This window comes from Thunnus thynnus, chromosome 11, assembly GCF_963924715.1.
Source record: "Thunnus thynnus chromosome 11, fThuThy2.1, whole genome shotgun sequence".
NCBI lineage: Eukaryota > Metazoa > Chordata > Actinopteri > Scombriformes > Scombridae > Thunnus > Thunnus thynnus.
In genome coordinates this window covers 33,915,136-33,930,819 of record NC_089527.1, presented here as the reverse complement: position 1 = coordinate 33,930,819, position 15,684 = coordinate 33,915,136, and the positions used below count along the sequence as shown (strand labels likewise).

At 40.0% G+C, this 15,684-nt stretch overlaps 2 protein-coding genes across 2 annotated transcripts in view; one reads left to right on the top strand and one right to left on the bottom strand.

Annotated features, from left to right (window-relative positions):
• Positions 1-15,684, bottom strand: part of enox1 (ecto-NOX disulfide-thiol exchanger 1) — a 248,150-nt gene that overhangs the window by 182,243 nt on the left and 50,223 nt on the right. The window lies entirely within an intron of this gene.
• On the top strand, positions 13,368-15,207 carry LOC137193261 (uncharacterized). Its single transcript, XM_067604590.1, has one exon. It carries the CDS (start codon positions 13,379-13,381, stop codon positions 14,252-14,254), a length of 876 nt encoding a protein of 291 aa, XP_067460691.1. The 5' UTR covers positions 13,368-13,378; the 3' UTR covers positions 14,255-15,207.

Here is a 15,684-nt window from a genome sequence, read left to right as displayed (position 1 = left end):
AATAGCAAAGTTAACAAAGTTAGCAGATGCTTTGATGAATAAATCACTATCCTAAAATCTAATTCTACCTAAGCAAACATACATAAAACAACAGCTGTACACGGTTCAACACATATGCAGTTGAGTGCGTGCGAGTGTGTGTGTGTGTGGGTGAGTGGCAAGATGGCGGCCATGATCTGGTGTGATGATGTTGCACGAGAGTTTAGATGGCAGACGTGTCTATGTGAGGAGGTAATGTCACGTGAGAACTAAATGGCGGATGTGACTGTGGTGCTTTGGTTAGACAACAGCAGGATGGCACTCTCTGCACTCACCCAATTCATTGTATCAAACACACGTGTCTGATGGTAGGTGACGTGGGACAGAGCAGCGCTGTCCCACATTATCTGACCATCAGATGGTAAGAGAGGTGTTAGTTGTGTATGTGTGTGCACACCAGTGGCAGTTGGTGACTCAAAAAATTGAGGAGGACAGGAGGAAAACCAACATGGAATCTTACAACAAACTGCATCCTACTATATCATTGTCCCCCACCCGATGAAATCGGAGGGGTGGGGGGCAATTTTATATGCCAATAAAACTTTTTTTTTTTCCAACATTTTTCCAACAAAGTTAAATTCAAATTTATAGTATTGTTCTATTGTGGCAACAGATATATGTTCTTCTCAAAAACAGACAACATATCACGATTTACACGTGTTTCTGTGTGTTTTCTTAGTATACAGAAATATATACAGTACCACAAAGCTTATAATCTGATACAGGTGCAGATCAATGCTGAATACTAAAAAGACTGAATTCTAAAAATGTTCACAAATCTAAAAGTGTAGAATCACATCAGAAAGTATTAATGCATGTACCAATTACATGACTTACACACTCTTATCTATATGCATACAAAATATAGTCTACAAAGCTGACGTTAACAATTGTCATTCCAGTTAGTTTACTTTAAACTTATCCCTTAATATACAGCTCAGCTTAGAAACAAACTGAAGAAATTGTCACAAGCAAGCAGCCAGACCTCCTGCTCACTCATTTAAAAATCACACAACATCAACAGGTGACTGAACAACCACCCAATTAAAAACTGGATCAGTTTGTCCAGACAGCTCACTGTAACTTCTACAAGCAAACTACCCACAGCACATTATATGATCTCTTTGCTGCATTCGTGTTAAGGAGATAAATTCACACAGAGAGACAGTCACACAGAGAGACATTTAACCATCGGAGACGAAATTAGCGACCAAAGAGACAGAGAGAGAGAAGCTGTATCTGACTCACGTTATCTGATATCTTCTTTCTTTCATGGAGATGACGTATCCATCTCATAAACTCCATTTGTGGCTGTTGGTCATCTTGTTTGTTAGTTAACAGAACTTTGTGGCTGCTGGTTAACCAATCTAATATCATTAGCAACAATGACAAACAAGCTAACTCTCCTGGTTGTTTCATTTAAATTATGTTGTTAACTTTCTATTGTTGTTGAGAGGAGTTCACATCAGAGCTGCAGCACGTCGGGTCGCATCACGTCACCGTAGTCCCACTGAGGGTCCAGCCTGGACAGCTGAGGCAATGAAGCCTGAGGCTGCACCAGCAGAGCAGAGCTCTCCAGCCGCTCCCTGGCGGCGTCCTGCTGTTGCTGCGCCATCCAAATCCATTCTCCTGTTAGCTTCACAACAGTCCTTAACAGTCCTTCGGGGCTGCTACAAAAAGCCAGATGTTGCGTTGGCTAACGGAAGCAGCTATCTACTGCTTCATAAAAGAAGTGAAACGTAACCTCTAAATCTCAAAAAAAGGACATTTGGTTGTTGAAAGGGCCTAAATAAGATGTAATGTTTTACTGATGTGTTTAAAGATATAGTTCGCAATTTGCACATTATAATTTATTTTCTAATATGGTACACTATCAATTTATTTATATCATACCGCTCTTCTTCTCTTACCAGTTCGTCACACTCAAGTATGTTACAGTGGTAGAGAACTGAAGATGAAATCTGGAACTATCATTGGTCAATATTGTATTCTGGTTGTTGATTGGTTATGGAGGACATCCTCCCTTGAAGCATCATTTTACGTGTCTTGGCCAATCATAGATTAGCGTGAAAAAAATGAAGTACATTCAATTAATGTAAAAGATCCTGCCTTAAGGAGGACAGCAGGAGCCCATCCTCCTCTGCCTCCACCACCACTTCACACAGACTGCCCTTTCTCCTCCTGCCCTGCAGGTGTTGCTGTTGAAGCATTTTAATCAGAATTCCAATAATAGATTTTTTCCAAAGAAGAGAGAAAAAATATTTTATAAATGATACTGAGATTTGGTAATGGTTTATTTCAACCAAGTATTCTTTTTTATGTTTTCCCTCTTGCCTCTCAAAAAATAGAGGAGCAGCCTCCTCTGCCTTTATGGACCAGCCTCCACTGGTGCGCAGGTGTGTGTGGCTTAGTTGCAAGAGAGGGAAAGAAATAGGAGGAAAAGCCGACTTTAGGCGGAGTCTCGCAACCATGGGAGGGTAAAGCAGTTGCTTTGTCCACAGAGAGCACATGTATGGACAGCAGTCTGTAATGCAAATATTATATATATTAAAAAATATTTTTAAAATTATTTGTTTTCGGAGAGAAAAAAAAAACACGTGAAATACCAGCGTGAAGGTCGGTTACATCGCTATTTCAGTCTCTCTCCTGTGCTCTGCTGTTACGTCTATCAGCAGGTCTCAATGAGGGGAGTCGCATCTATCTGCTGCATGACACATTCCTTATTTGGACATCATTCCCAGAGTTGGGGTTGTAGAGATAAAGCTGAGCTACTGACATGCGCAAAGTGCTCCCAAGAGACTCTCCATAACCTGTTGTTCCCCTTCTCCTTTCCACAAAGTTAGGTTGTAAAAAATAGGCAGTAAATTAAAAGTGCAAAGCAATAATCACCATTGAAGTTCTTCTCTGCACATTATACACGGTGCTGTCTCTGTGTTATGGGTGTATAAATAAGTAGAGGTCTGTCAGCGTGATGGTGATGCACTTGGTTTAGTCAGCACAGTCGTCTATGATCTGGTAGACTAGAGTTCAGACCCGGTGGGGGACGTCGCTCCTAATTTAGTTTATTCATAAACACTTATTTTAATACATTAATATCCTAAAATTAAAAGCATAATAAAAACAAAAAATGGATTTTTATTTCCACTTTTATTCGAATACAAATACAAATGTAAATAATTGTGCTACCTCAACAAATATAGATACAAATACTGGGCATATCAACAATAACAACTTACTTTCTCACTCACGGTGGCACAAACACAGCAGTCCCGAGTGGGGCAAACACAAGATGGTCTAGCATGGTGAACAAAACTAAAAAGGCAGCAAACTTCAACTACTTCTCAGAGTATAGCAGGCAAAAGGACTCTTTGGTCGGTTAATTCACACAACAATAACGCAAGCGATAAAGCTTAAAAAGCTAAAAGCTAACAACACACAATTTAACACTGTCTCTGCTCAGACGCCTCTTACTTGGTCACTTCAGAAAGCGAGTAAGGTGTGTGTTTCAGTCTTTCTTTCAGATCCGGCTCAGTTCCTCAGCTCAGACGCTGACAGGGCTGTCCTCTCGCTCTTTTGGTGGGTTTGACAGCAGCTGATTCTCAGTGGGCGCTGCAGAGAAAACAGTGGAGTCAACTCAATTAAAGACAAACAGGGCACAGAGGCTGTCCTTTGTTTCTGTGGTGAAATTCTTTCTCCCTTCTGCAGCCAAATTGAGAGTGCAGGGTTGCGGTAGCAGTCTGTCTCTCAGATCCGGTGATTGTGTTCGGGTCAACACGGGGCAAAGTCTCAGCTTGTCCAGCGAAAGGGAGGTTCTTCAAACTTGGCAAGGGGAATTACATGTGCACAGGGTTACCTCCTTTAGTAAGCTGGCTCACGGAGAAAGCAAAGCTTCCTTCGGTGCAGTTACAATGGAAAGGCAAAGGATGTCCTGTGCAGCCAGTACTTAGAGAGTAACATTTTGGCACTGCTCTTTTGTCTCAGGGGTTAAAGGACAAAGGCAGCCTCATAGTCAGGCTTCAGAGTTTATAAGTTAAGTTGACCTGCCTTTGTCTAACCACATGGCACATGGTTGATTGATTGCATTGTATTTATTTATCGGGACAGTGTACAGTTTTTAACATAAATAATGCACTGCACCAGAGTTAGCTCAAAGCTAATTTACATCTATAGTCCCCCACAATCAAAACATACAACAGCATGACAACAAACAGTACAAAGCAAAAAACACACAGAGCACATTATACAAAATACAAAATACAAAATACAAAGCTACACACAATAGCACATCACATACATACATAACATCAACTAGAAATTAATCATGTAAACTTGTCAAATTAAAGGCAAGACTACCTGCACTAATGAGAAGACCATGAATTTTGATTAAGTGGTTACAGAGCTAAGAGGTTTTTAGTAGATTTTTTAAATTTGGTTTTGAATGTATTGATGGAACTGCAGCTCTTCATATCATCAGGCAGGGCATTCCACTGAGTTGTGGCTTTCAAAAAGAAAGCTGACTACCCAGATGAAGTGCAATGAAATGGTATGGTACAATCTTATATAGAGGATATTCTGGAAGATCTAATAGAACTTACTGAGCGAGTGTACACAAAGTCACATAGTGGAGGAGGGGCCAACCATTTAAAATTTTATAAACTAGGCCCAACAATGTCAAAAAATCAGAGTATTTTTACATCAAAATCCCTGCCTTTTCTCTTCCTGTAAAACAGTTTCATTTACAAAAAATCATCCTATCAAATGTGAATTTGGGTGAGTAGCTAGCCACACCTCTCCGTCATCTTCATCTCTCCCTCTCTCTCCTCCTCCAGATCTAACAACAAGTGAGGTGGGTGTGAGATCGATACAATCCTTGTGTTTATCTGTTAAATATGAAGCTACAGCCAGCAGCAGGTTAACTTAGCTTAGCATTAAAACTAGAAACAGCCAGCCTGGCTCTGTCAAAAGTAAAAAAGTCTGCTCTAGGGGAGTCACTGCACTTGAGTAAGAAATAGTTACCTAACTTGCCATAAAACCACAACCTGTTGTTTTTACACTTCAATTTTTGTACAGATACATAAACTTTAGAGGTGCTGGTAGGTGGATTTTGTTATCTTTGGACAGAGCCAGACTAGCTGTTTCCCTGTTTTCAGTCTTTATGCTAAGCTAAACTAACCTGTTGCTGGTTGTAGTTCATCAGAGGGTAACCGGCAGGGCCCTCTAGGCCCTCAGAGAGGGCCTATGATATTCAAAAAAATAATATTTAGAAAGTCATCTGTTCTAATTTTATTTTATAAATTCATAATTTGACAATCAACATCTAAACAAAATGTTTCTGATGACCAGGCCATCGAAATGTCAATGAATGACTTTAAGGGGAGAATAACTACACTGGAATCCACAATTAGCAGTATTTTAAAGGAAAATGAACAACTGAAGCTGAAGACTGAAGACCTCAAGAACAGATCCAGGAGGTGTCACATATGGGCATACCAGAGAGAGCTGAGGGCACCCAAGCAACCTCTTTTATTCAGTCCTGCCTGGGAGAGATGTTTGGCACCGACGCCTTCCCCTGGCCCTTGACCATGGACAGAGCGCACAGGGTGGCTACCCAGAGAAGACAGGATAGCGTGCCTCATCCCTTCATAGCCTGTATCCATTACTTCCAGATGAAGCAGCGGATAATGCAGCTTGCATGAGAGAAAGCCCCGCTGTCATATAGGGGCTTGGAGATCCACATTTATGCCAACTACAGTGCTGAGGAAGCCAGAAAGAGAGCTGTCTTCACTATATTTCGACCAGCCCTGTCTCTACACTGAACTCACCATCATGTACGGCATGTCTGACTTTGCAGGTAAGAGCCCAGCCAACATTGATCAGTTTCCCCTCAAAAGAGAACTGAAAAAAAGCATGGCACAAGTGTACACTTTCACATGCCTCATCCTGACAATCCCTGTATCCGCTGCCTGTGGAGAGGTCATTCTCTGTGCTGAAGCGCATAAAAACCTACTAAAACAGTCATTGTGCAGAATTACCAGTCAATCTGTAAATTTACAAACTCAGTGGATTTTATGCACATTTACTGTAAATGTGCATAAAACCTCTTATAATGCTGTGTCCATGCTGTAACATGTAAGCGCTGTCCATGGCACTGAAGTGTCTGTGGCTGAGAGTGAGCAGCCGCAGTGACACATTGTGTCTGGACACAATGTGTAATGGCATTTTTTTCTGCTGAAAACAAGCTCCAACACCCGGGAAGACATGAGAGCAGCTGCTTGCTAACAGCTACTTGTGTTTACAGCAGAGAGTAGGAGGGAGGACAGACGTCTCACACTGCTCCTCTGTGCTGGGACTCTGCTGCTGCTACAGAAGGTCACGCAGCAGATACTTTCAGTTTATAATCGTAGTGTTTGTCGTCCAACTAAGCATTGATAACAGGCTTAGTATTCTATTCTTATTTGATGAACATGGGTGCTGATATGCAAAAATGAACTAAATGGTTTTTTAATTTTTTTTTAAAGAAAGCAAAACGACAGTGGGGAGGGTGAGCAAGTCATGTGCTGTAATCAGTCTATGCCCGAACACCGTGTAACACCAGTAACACCTTTACACACAGCAACACGTTTTGCTCAAAACCCCTCAACCTCAGGCCATGGCTGATGCCACCCAAAGCAGTCAACCTAGGGGAAACACTGCTGTCCATGGTTCCAAAGTGTCTGTCACTGATGGTTGCTTGGATGCGAGTGTATTGTCATGATGTGTAGGCTTGGCTTACATGAAATTTTGTTGGTTTTGTGTGGTAGGAGGGGGTGGCTGTTATCATGCGTTTTGCATCCCAGCTCTTTGTCATATTCTGCTGAAATACACACACAGTTTGTGTGATGTGATTATTTGTAAAGAGAATTTGCATTCTGCTTAAGAAATTGGTTGGACAAGTGTCTTAATTTTTGTTTCAGAGTTTGAATTGTTATAGTTGACTTTTGCAGTACTATAGGAGAGGACACAGTAAGCTAAGTTGGTTAGTCAGTTCGCTACTGAGTTTCATATTGAACTGACAGACTCAGGAGATGGTGGAGACAAAACCAGAGCTAAAAGGACTTCTTAGGACTTTTTTAAATTTTCACAAAGGATAAGAACATCATAGAAGTTCTTGCGCTGGAACAACATATTGTCACAGCACATAAATTGCCTGATCTTTCAGTGCATAAAAATACTATTTACCACCTGACCACCAACTTCCTGCATTGTTGAGTGATGGTAGATGCTAGATGGCTTGATAGCCAACACTACTGCTGCCATCTCTTACTGGATATGGAGTAGTGATTCTCTTTCCAGCAGTTCCTGGCCATAGAGGGTTCAGTGGGTTCCAAGAGTCATCTCCACTCTGCTCCTCTGTTTCCTACTTCCCTCCATCTTAAATATGTGAAACTACAGCCTGAATAAACATGAATGCTTTGGAGAGAATGCTCTCTTAGCCAATTTCACCACCACCATCACTAGCAAAGGCTGCATTAGTTTAGGAGAAAAAGCAAGGCCTTTTTAAGTTGTGAGTACCAGCGGAAAATAGCTCCGATCAGGATTTTCCTCAAGTACAATGAGGACAGGCAGAGTGTGTGATTTGATGTGACGTGTAAAGAGAGGCTGGTTTGCTTTGTAAGTGGTAATCCAAATGGCCTGCTACTCTCACTTTACCTCTTGCAGACAGACTGGCTAACTGCCATGGCTGGTTGGTTGGTTTATATTATACCGGAACATGAATGAAATGGTTATTTAAAAGGTTTACAGCTTAGCTGAATAATTGTCCAGTTAAGGTAACGTGTGAATGTGATGCATATTTGATATGGTTATGACATGACACAGTTACTATGCTGATGAGCTGCAGAGACAGGCAATGTTAAACTGAAAGTACGGTCTGTAGACTTGAGTCTTATGTCTTGAGTCTTTTTTCTTTTCTATTCCTTTGTTTCAAAAAGTGTTACTGAGATTAAAACCTTTTCAACAGAAATCTGGCCAAGAAGGCAACATAAATACATCACTACAAGTCCTCTAAATTAAATGACAAAATGTGTCGTTTGTCATTGATTGCTATTTGATTTCTGGTCCCGCCATCAGCAGGACAACTTGTTTGTCAGTGCCTTCCAAAATACACGTGACATTAAACCATGATTCATATGAGCTACAGCCAGCAGCCCATTAGCTTAGCTTAGCTTATTATAAAGACAGGAAACAAGAGGAAATGGCTAACTCACTAATTAACACGCTATATACACGCAGCAATTATGTTTCCCATCACAATATCACAGTGAAAACAGATTAGTATTATATAAATGTAATTTCATGGAGACAGGGTTGTCCACCTGCTCATTCTATTGTAAAAATATGGACAACAAACATCAGACACCACAATGATTTCAAGACAAAAATATATATTTTTATTTTTATAAATTAAAATTACTTCTCAAACAAACTAATCACATATCAAAGAATGAATAACTTAATATTACCAATTACCTTTACCATTTAACATCAAAGACACTGGCACTTGGTTATTCATAGGTTACACTCGATAAATTACTCCTTCCATGATGTCATGTGCCCAGAATGTTCTGGACTGTTCTCATGGGTTTTGAGTATTTCACTGCAATTTTTCCAGTCATTAAGTCCATTACTGATTAGTTTTTCTTTTTTTGTTTTTTTTTTGTGAGAACAGCTTGCAGCAGAAGCAGTAAAGACTATTTTTTTCTGTGAATATACTACCCAGCTTCTCTTGATTTTTTTTCTTCATTCACTAATTTCTTGTAAAAGTGATGGTGATGGGAACTTCTCCTATCCTTTCCTTTTGGAAATGTAGAGTCTTATTTTACCTGTCCTCACCATATCTGACAAGGCTGGCCAGTCAGCAGGATCTATAGGTGCTGCCTTGATGGACTCACATTCAGGATATGTTCCAGTTGATGGTGTCTGCAGGCTGTAGAGTAGTAGCAGTGTATGTTGTGTCTGTTGTTCCCTCACCTCTCAACATATATGCATATATAGTTATTAATCCTTTAGTAAGGACACACAATGATTCATAAACACATCAGGCAATAAACTCATCTGAAGCATAAATTATAGATAATGGTTGACCAGTACTGTTCAATTACATGAGTGAAAAAAGATCAAGAGTCCAGGTTTAAATTATTTTTGATGGGAATAAGTTATTCTAGCTTTAATGTGTCCTGTAGACTTGAATAATTGAATAATTTATGATTAAATATATTTTATTGCATTAGTGTTACCATGATAATGCCAGTATGTAAGAAACCATTTAATAATAGATAATATTGGTATTTGACTTGAAACTTTCTTAAATGGTCCCATAGTTCAGTGTAGTTGTAGCCTTTTATTATTGTTCTGCATGCTCATATTCTGTTTTTAGGGTGACTCTGTGACATCTGTCAAGGGACTACAGATGGAAAATAGTCTCTTGGCTAACTCTGGTGCATATACAGCAATGTTTATTAATGTGCACTGTCCCCGTTAAATAAACCAACATATAAATAAATTAATTTGAAGAAAATGTTTTGAAAAAGGTCCGGTACGTGGCGATATTGCCTTTAAAATAATTTTTTTTTCTTTTGATGGTGATCAGCACCCATCAGACAAGGTGGCACCCTAGGTGACCATATCCCATCAATAGTCACCAAAAGTTCTAAATGTGTGTGTAGGAAGTCACTAGACAAACAAGAAAATTGTGATGTATCAAACATGCACACGCACAACTTCATGCAGTGAACAATGTTAAATCTCTCTTTTCTACATCCATCTGTTCATGCACAAAAAGCCTGATGTAAATACAACACCCCCCGAGAATGCCAAATATGGTCAACACTTCCCTGTAAAAGTTTCAGTAGTCTTAATATAGAGTCACTTGTGGACAAAAGTAGCAAACAAGAAAAATAAAGACAAACAATATCAGGACAGTGAAGTTAAGATACTGCAGTGTCCCGGGAGTAGGAGTGAATGAATGCTTCCCAGCATGCATCAGTATAACAGACTTATAAACATCTTATTATATATGTTTCTGCATTGTTACTGGTGTTCTTGTATTTTACAATATGTTTTGTAACGTTTTCACTATTGCCACACTTTTGTTGCCACAGCTAAGATCATTTATTAGAAGCAAATGCAGTTAAACCTTAGATCAGCACAGTAATAAATAAAAATTCGGTAAAATCAAAATGTAACTCTATTTGATACTTCTACAAGTGGCTTGTTGATAACAGTCAAACAAAGAACTGTAGTAAACAGAAACGACATTGCACAGCACCACTTCAGTATAATTCATCAATTATGAATTTCTATTTAATTGTTGCACATTTCAGGAATTTCAGCTTGACAAACTATACATGGCTTTGTTAAACCGATAAAAAGGAATGGAATGGAGACATAAAAGTTCATTATAAAGACGAAACCATGCAGGATTTTCCTAAAAAAGACTCATACAAAAATAATTCCTCTCAATCATCACTTATGATTATTTAGGGACCCTGCCCTCTGCCTGTATTTTCTAATTATCTTATTATTTTGCAGGGGTTCAGGACATTTCTGGGCATCAGCCTTTGGGCAGTGGGTGTGTAGCCCCCAGCCAATAACAGCGCACAGGGTGTGAGGTCAGGACTCATAGCACGGCCACCAGGTTACATCACTGTATTTTTATGAGCTTCAGTGTTTCCCCTGCTTCTCCGTCTCTCCTCTGCTGTGTGCGGAGTGCTGCTGTGTGCTGCTCCTCTGCTGTCAGTGTGTCTGTTTGACTGACAGACACACATGCTGAGCAGAGAGGCCACAGTGGACAGGATGAAGTTCTGCATTCACACCAAATCTGGCAATGCGGCACCTACCCACAGGGTTGTTCCAAGGTGTGCAGAGGTGTGGGTATGTTTATTTGCACTTTAAAACATAACCGCCATGAAACAATCAGAAAATAATGTTTTATTTATCTGATTCATAGCTTTGTTCTCGCCAGTGCCACTCACTCGTTTCATTCACTCTCTAGCTCACTTGACCGCTGCTCTGTCTGTGTCTCTCTCTCTCTCTCTCTTTCTCGCTAGTTGAGCTAGGGAGGAGGGGCCAACTTTGAAAGCTGTGCGTTTACAAACACCATCCAACAAATCCTGCATAGTACACCTTTAATGCAGACTGTCATAAACACATCCTGTGGATCCCTTATATTAAGCCACAAGTGTTCAGTGGTGCAGTATTAGAGAATCAAGACAAATAGAGGCATTAATGATCACCTATAATTTCATTTGGAAAGACACAATTTTATTTTCATTTTCCAAATAAAAACAGAAATGCATGTCCTCAGGAATAATGGCTTACAATCTGTCCACTGCTACATGGTTGACAGTAGAGCTCATTTGTGGTTCTGTCTGTCTGTGATTATACCTGTGTACCTCTGTGATTTTGTTGGCAGTAAGGAGGCTCTAAATGTGAGCACATTCTCAAGAAGAAATTTATAAATCGGATTTGGATGATGCTTAGAAATTAGTGTATGCATGGTTTAAGTATGTGCATATGCAAAGGTCTTTCACCTGTCCTTACGGGAACTGACATCTGTAAGACATCATGAGAGTGCAAGCCATGTTGGATACTATGTAGCTACACTTCAGCACATTCAGACATTAGACTGCATGCTAAAACTCAATAATAATAATGATAATAATAATAATAATAATAGTTATTATTATTATTGTTATTATTATTATAACATGTTATATTATATTATAACATGTATATAGGACCATTTACAACAAGGGATTTAGTTCTTCTGCTGCTCATGGCAAAACTGTGATAAAATGCTGACTGTCATCCTATTCAATAATCCAAATCTTCTAAATTGGATCCCTACTTTACATATTCCTGTGGAGCTCCCTGCCGGAACATTCTCCAAAGTAAATGATCATTTGCAGATTTATTAATCTACTGATTGGATAGTCGAGAACCTTGCTGACTCTCAGACTGGTTGGCTGGTTAGTTCAGAGCTGCCTGCTTGTCCTGTTACTGTTCCCATAAAACAGACACATACAAGGTTGTCTCTCCTCCACCCATCATGAGTTCCAAAACAGACATGGATAGGTTGGTCCACCCGCCTGCTGAGAAGCTTGATGAAAGTGACACTAAGCTGTAGGACACACACACACACACACACACACACATACACACACACACACACACACAGGATTACAAACAGAGCTTCAGAAAAAGTCCATTTCCTCATCTGCAGCCCTGCAGTGTTATGGATTCCTGTTTGTTTCAGTGATATAAATAGATACAGCAGTGTATAAATAGAAGAAGAGATGTCAGTATGTATATCCTGTAGCACGTCTGACAGTCCTTTTTACCTGCTGCAGAAGTGGAGAGGATAGTCTCACTATGGAAGAAGACTGTCCAAGAATTTAGTAAAGCCAATCTGTGACTGCCTATATTTGAAATGAACCCTCCATGGCTTGAGAGAAAGTTCATTCACCTTGTAAATAGTAGTTTGACCAAATAATCTCAAGTTGTCATCCCTGGGCTCTGTAGCTCTGCATGCTCTCAATGACACAGGAGATCTCACAGTGAAATTCAGGGCCTTGATTAGTGTATATATACTACTTATTTCAAATAGAAAATGTTTTTATCAACATAATTAAATTTATGTTACGTTGCTAATGAACACATCTGGAAATTCACAAAATATTGATACTGACATATTAGTGAAATGACAACATTAATCATTAGTTTTCCTGCAATATTTGATTGTAACAACTACAACATGTTACAAGGTTAGGGAGAGATGGTGGTCTTGGTTTAATATTGAAAATGTCAAGTGACTGTCACTCAGCATAACTAAAGTGCTTTTGTTGTCTAAACCTAACCCGGTCTCTGGAGTCCTGAGCTTTGTACAATGTGCACAACTATAACACCTCCTATACTATAAAAAGTTGCCAGGAAACATAATCCAGGCAGCAAATACGCTTAAACGTTGCAAACATGACTGGCAAAACAAAGCAGTAATATATAAACATTTATATATTACTGAGTCCTACGTGCTGACGTGCTACGGTAAGCGTATTGTATCATTTCTGGTTGCCGACTGTGTCTACTGATAGCGTTGTTGCTGCTCTCATCTCAGTTGATTTTCCTATATATATCACATTACTGTGGATTAATATCTGCTGTATATTTAAACTTTCGCTAGTTTTACACAAGCACTCTCAGCGCTCTTCTCTTAGCAACTTTTCTCGCTAATCACACAAGTTGTTAGTTATTTTAGCTCTGCAGCTAGCATTAGCAGCTAACTTAAACTAAGCACTTAGCGATGGCTTCTCTCTCTCCCTCTCGTTCTCCTGCTCTCTCTTGCTCAGTGTGTCAAATGTTTAGTTATTCCTCTGCCTCCTTTAGTGATAGTGGTAAGTGTAGTTTATTTGCAGTACTGGAGGCAAGGCTTAGTGAATTGGAAGCGCGGCTCCGCACCATGGAAAAACAATCAGCAGCTAATGTAGTTAGCCAGCCCCCAGTATCCGGTGCAGGCCGACCTAGCGTAGCTCCCACTCCCCCGGTAGCTCCCGAGCAGCTGGGAAGCCAGGGCGGCTGGGTGACTGTCCGTAGGAAGCATAGCCCTAAGCAGAAGCCCACGGTTCACCACCAACCAGTTCATGTTTCTAACAGGTTCTCCCCACTCAGTGACACACCCGCTGAGAAACCAACTCTGATTATTGGCAGCTCCATAGTCAGAAACGTGAAGTTAGCGACACCAGCAGCCATAGTTAAATGTATTCCTGGGGCCAGAGCGGGCGACATTGAGTCAAATTTAAAACTGCTGGCTAAGAATAAACGTAAATATGGTACGATTGTCATCCATGTCGGCGGCGACGACTCCCGATTACGCCAATCGGAGGTCACCAAAATTAATGTTGAGTCGGTGTGTTCATTTGCAAAAACAATGTCGGACTCCATAATTTTCTCTGGACTGCTGCCTAATCTGACCAGTGACAACATGTATAGCCGCATGTCACTTTTCAACCGCTGGTTGTCGAGGTGGTGTCCAGCAAACGATGTGGGCTTCATAGATAATTGGCAGACTTTCTGGGGAAGACCTGGTCTGATTAGGAGAGACGGCATACATCCCACTTTGGATGGAGCTGCTCTCATATCTAGAAATATGGCCAAGTTTATTAGTAGACCAAAACCATGACAACCCAGAGTTGAGACCAGGAGGCAGAGCTGCAGTCCTACCCGCTTCTCTGCGCTTCCATTAGAGCAGTTACCCACCCAAAACCACATAGAGACTGTGTCTGTCCCCCGACCACATAAATCAATTAAATCCAAAGTAAACAAAAGAAGAGTCGTTCATGAAAATCTAGTAAAAATTAAAACCACTACTGCAATAGTACAACAAAATAAGATAATTAAATGTGGACTCTTGAACATTAGATCTCTGTCATCTAAAGCTGTTTTAGTAAACGATTTAATTTCAGATCATCATATTGATTTATTTTGTCTTACTGAAACCTAGCTGTGTCATGAAGAATATGTCAGCCTAAATGAATCCACTCCCCCCAGTCATATTAATACTCATATTCCTCGAGACACTGGCTGAGGAGGAGGAGTTGCAGCCATTTTCAACTCAAGCCTAATCATCAACCCTAGACCTAAATTTAATTATAACTCATTCGAAAGCCTTGTTCTTAGTCTCTCTCAGCCAACCTGGAAAACTTTACAGCCAGTTCTATTTGTTATAGTGTACCGTCCTCCTGGCCTGTACTCTGAATTCCTATCTGAATTCTTTTGTCGTTTTTAGTCCTTAGTACAGATAAAGTAATTATAGTAGGTGATTTTAATATTCATGTGGATGTTGATAGTGACAGTCTCAGCACTGCATTTATCTCATTATTAGACTCAGTTGGCTTCTCTCAGTGTGTAAATAATCCCACTCACCGTCTTAATCACACCCTAGACCTTGTTCTGACTTATGGGATTGAAATTGAACATTTAATAATTTTTCCACAAAATCCTATTCTATCAGATCATTACTTAATAACTTTTAAATTCCTATTACTGGACTACACACCATTAGACAAAAATGTCCTCACTAGATGTCTATCTGATAGTGTTGTAGATAAACTTAAGGAAGCAATTCCATCAGTACTGAATTCACTGCCATGTCTCAATACTACAGAGGACTCTTATGTTAACTTTAGTCCCCCCCAAATTGATAATCTTGTTGATAGTGCTGCAGGCTCATTAAGAAAAACACTTGACTCCGTCGCCACCTTAAAAAAGAAGATAATAAAACATAAGAGGTTAGCTCCATGGTATAACTCCTAAACCCGCAAATTAAAGCAAACATCGCGAAAATTGGAAAGGATTTGGCGTTCCACCAAAGTAGAAGAATCTCGCTTAGTCTGGCAAGATAGTCTTAAAACATATAGGAAGGCCCTCTGTAATGCCAGAGCCGCCTATTACTCAGCATTAATAGAAGAGAATAAAAACAGCCCTAGGTTCCTTTTCAGCACTTTGGCCAGACTGACAAAGAGTCATAACTCTATTGATCCATGTATTCCTATAGCTCTCAGTAGTAACGACTTTATGAGCTTCTTTAATGATAAAATTCTAACTATTAGA

What these genes read in the sequence shown, in the direction of transcription:
- LOC137193261 (XM_067604590.1), top strand. Translation starts at nt 13,379, where the DNA reads ATGGCTTCTCTCTCTCCCTCTCGTTCTCCTGCTCTCTCTTGCTCAGTG.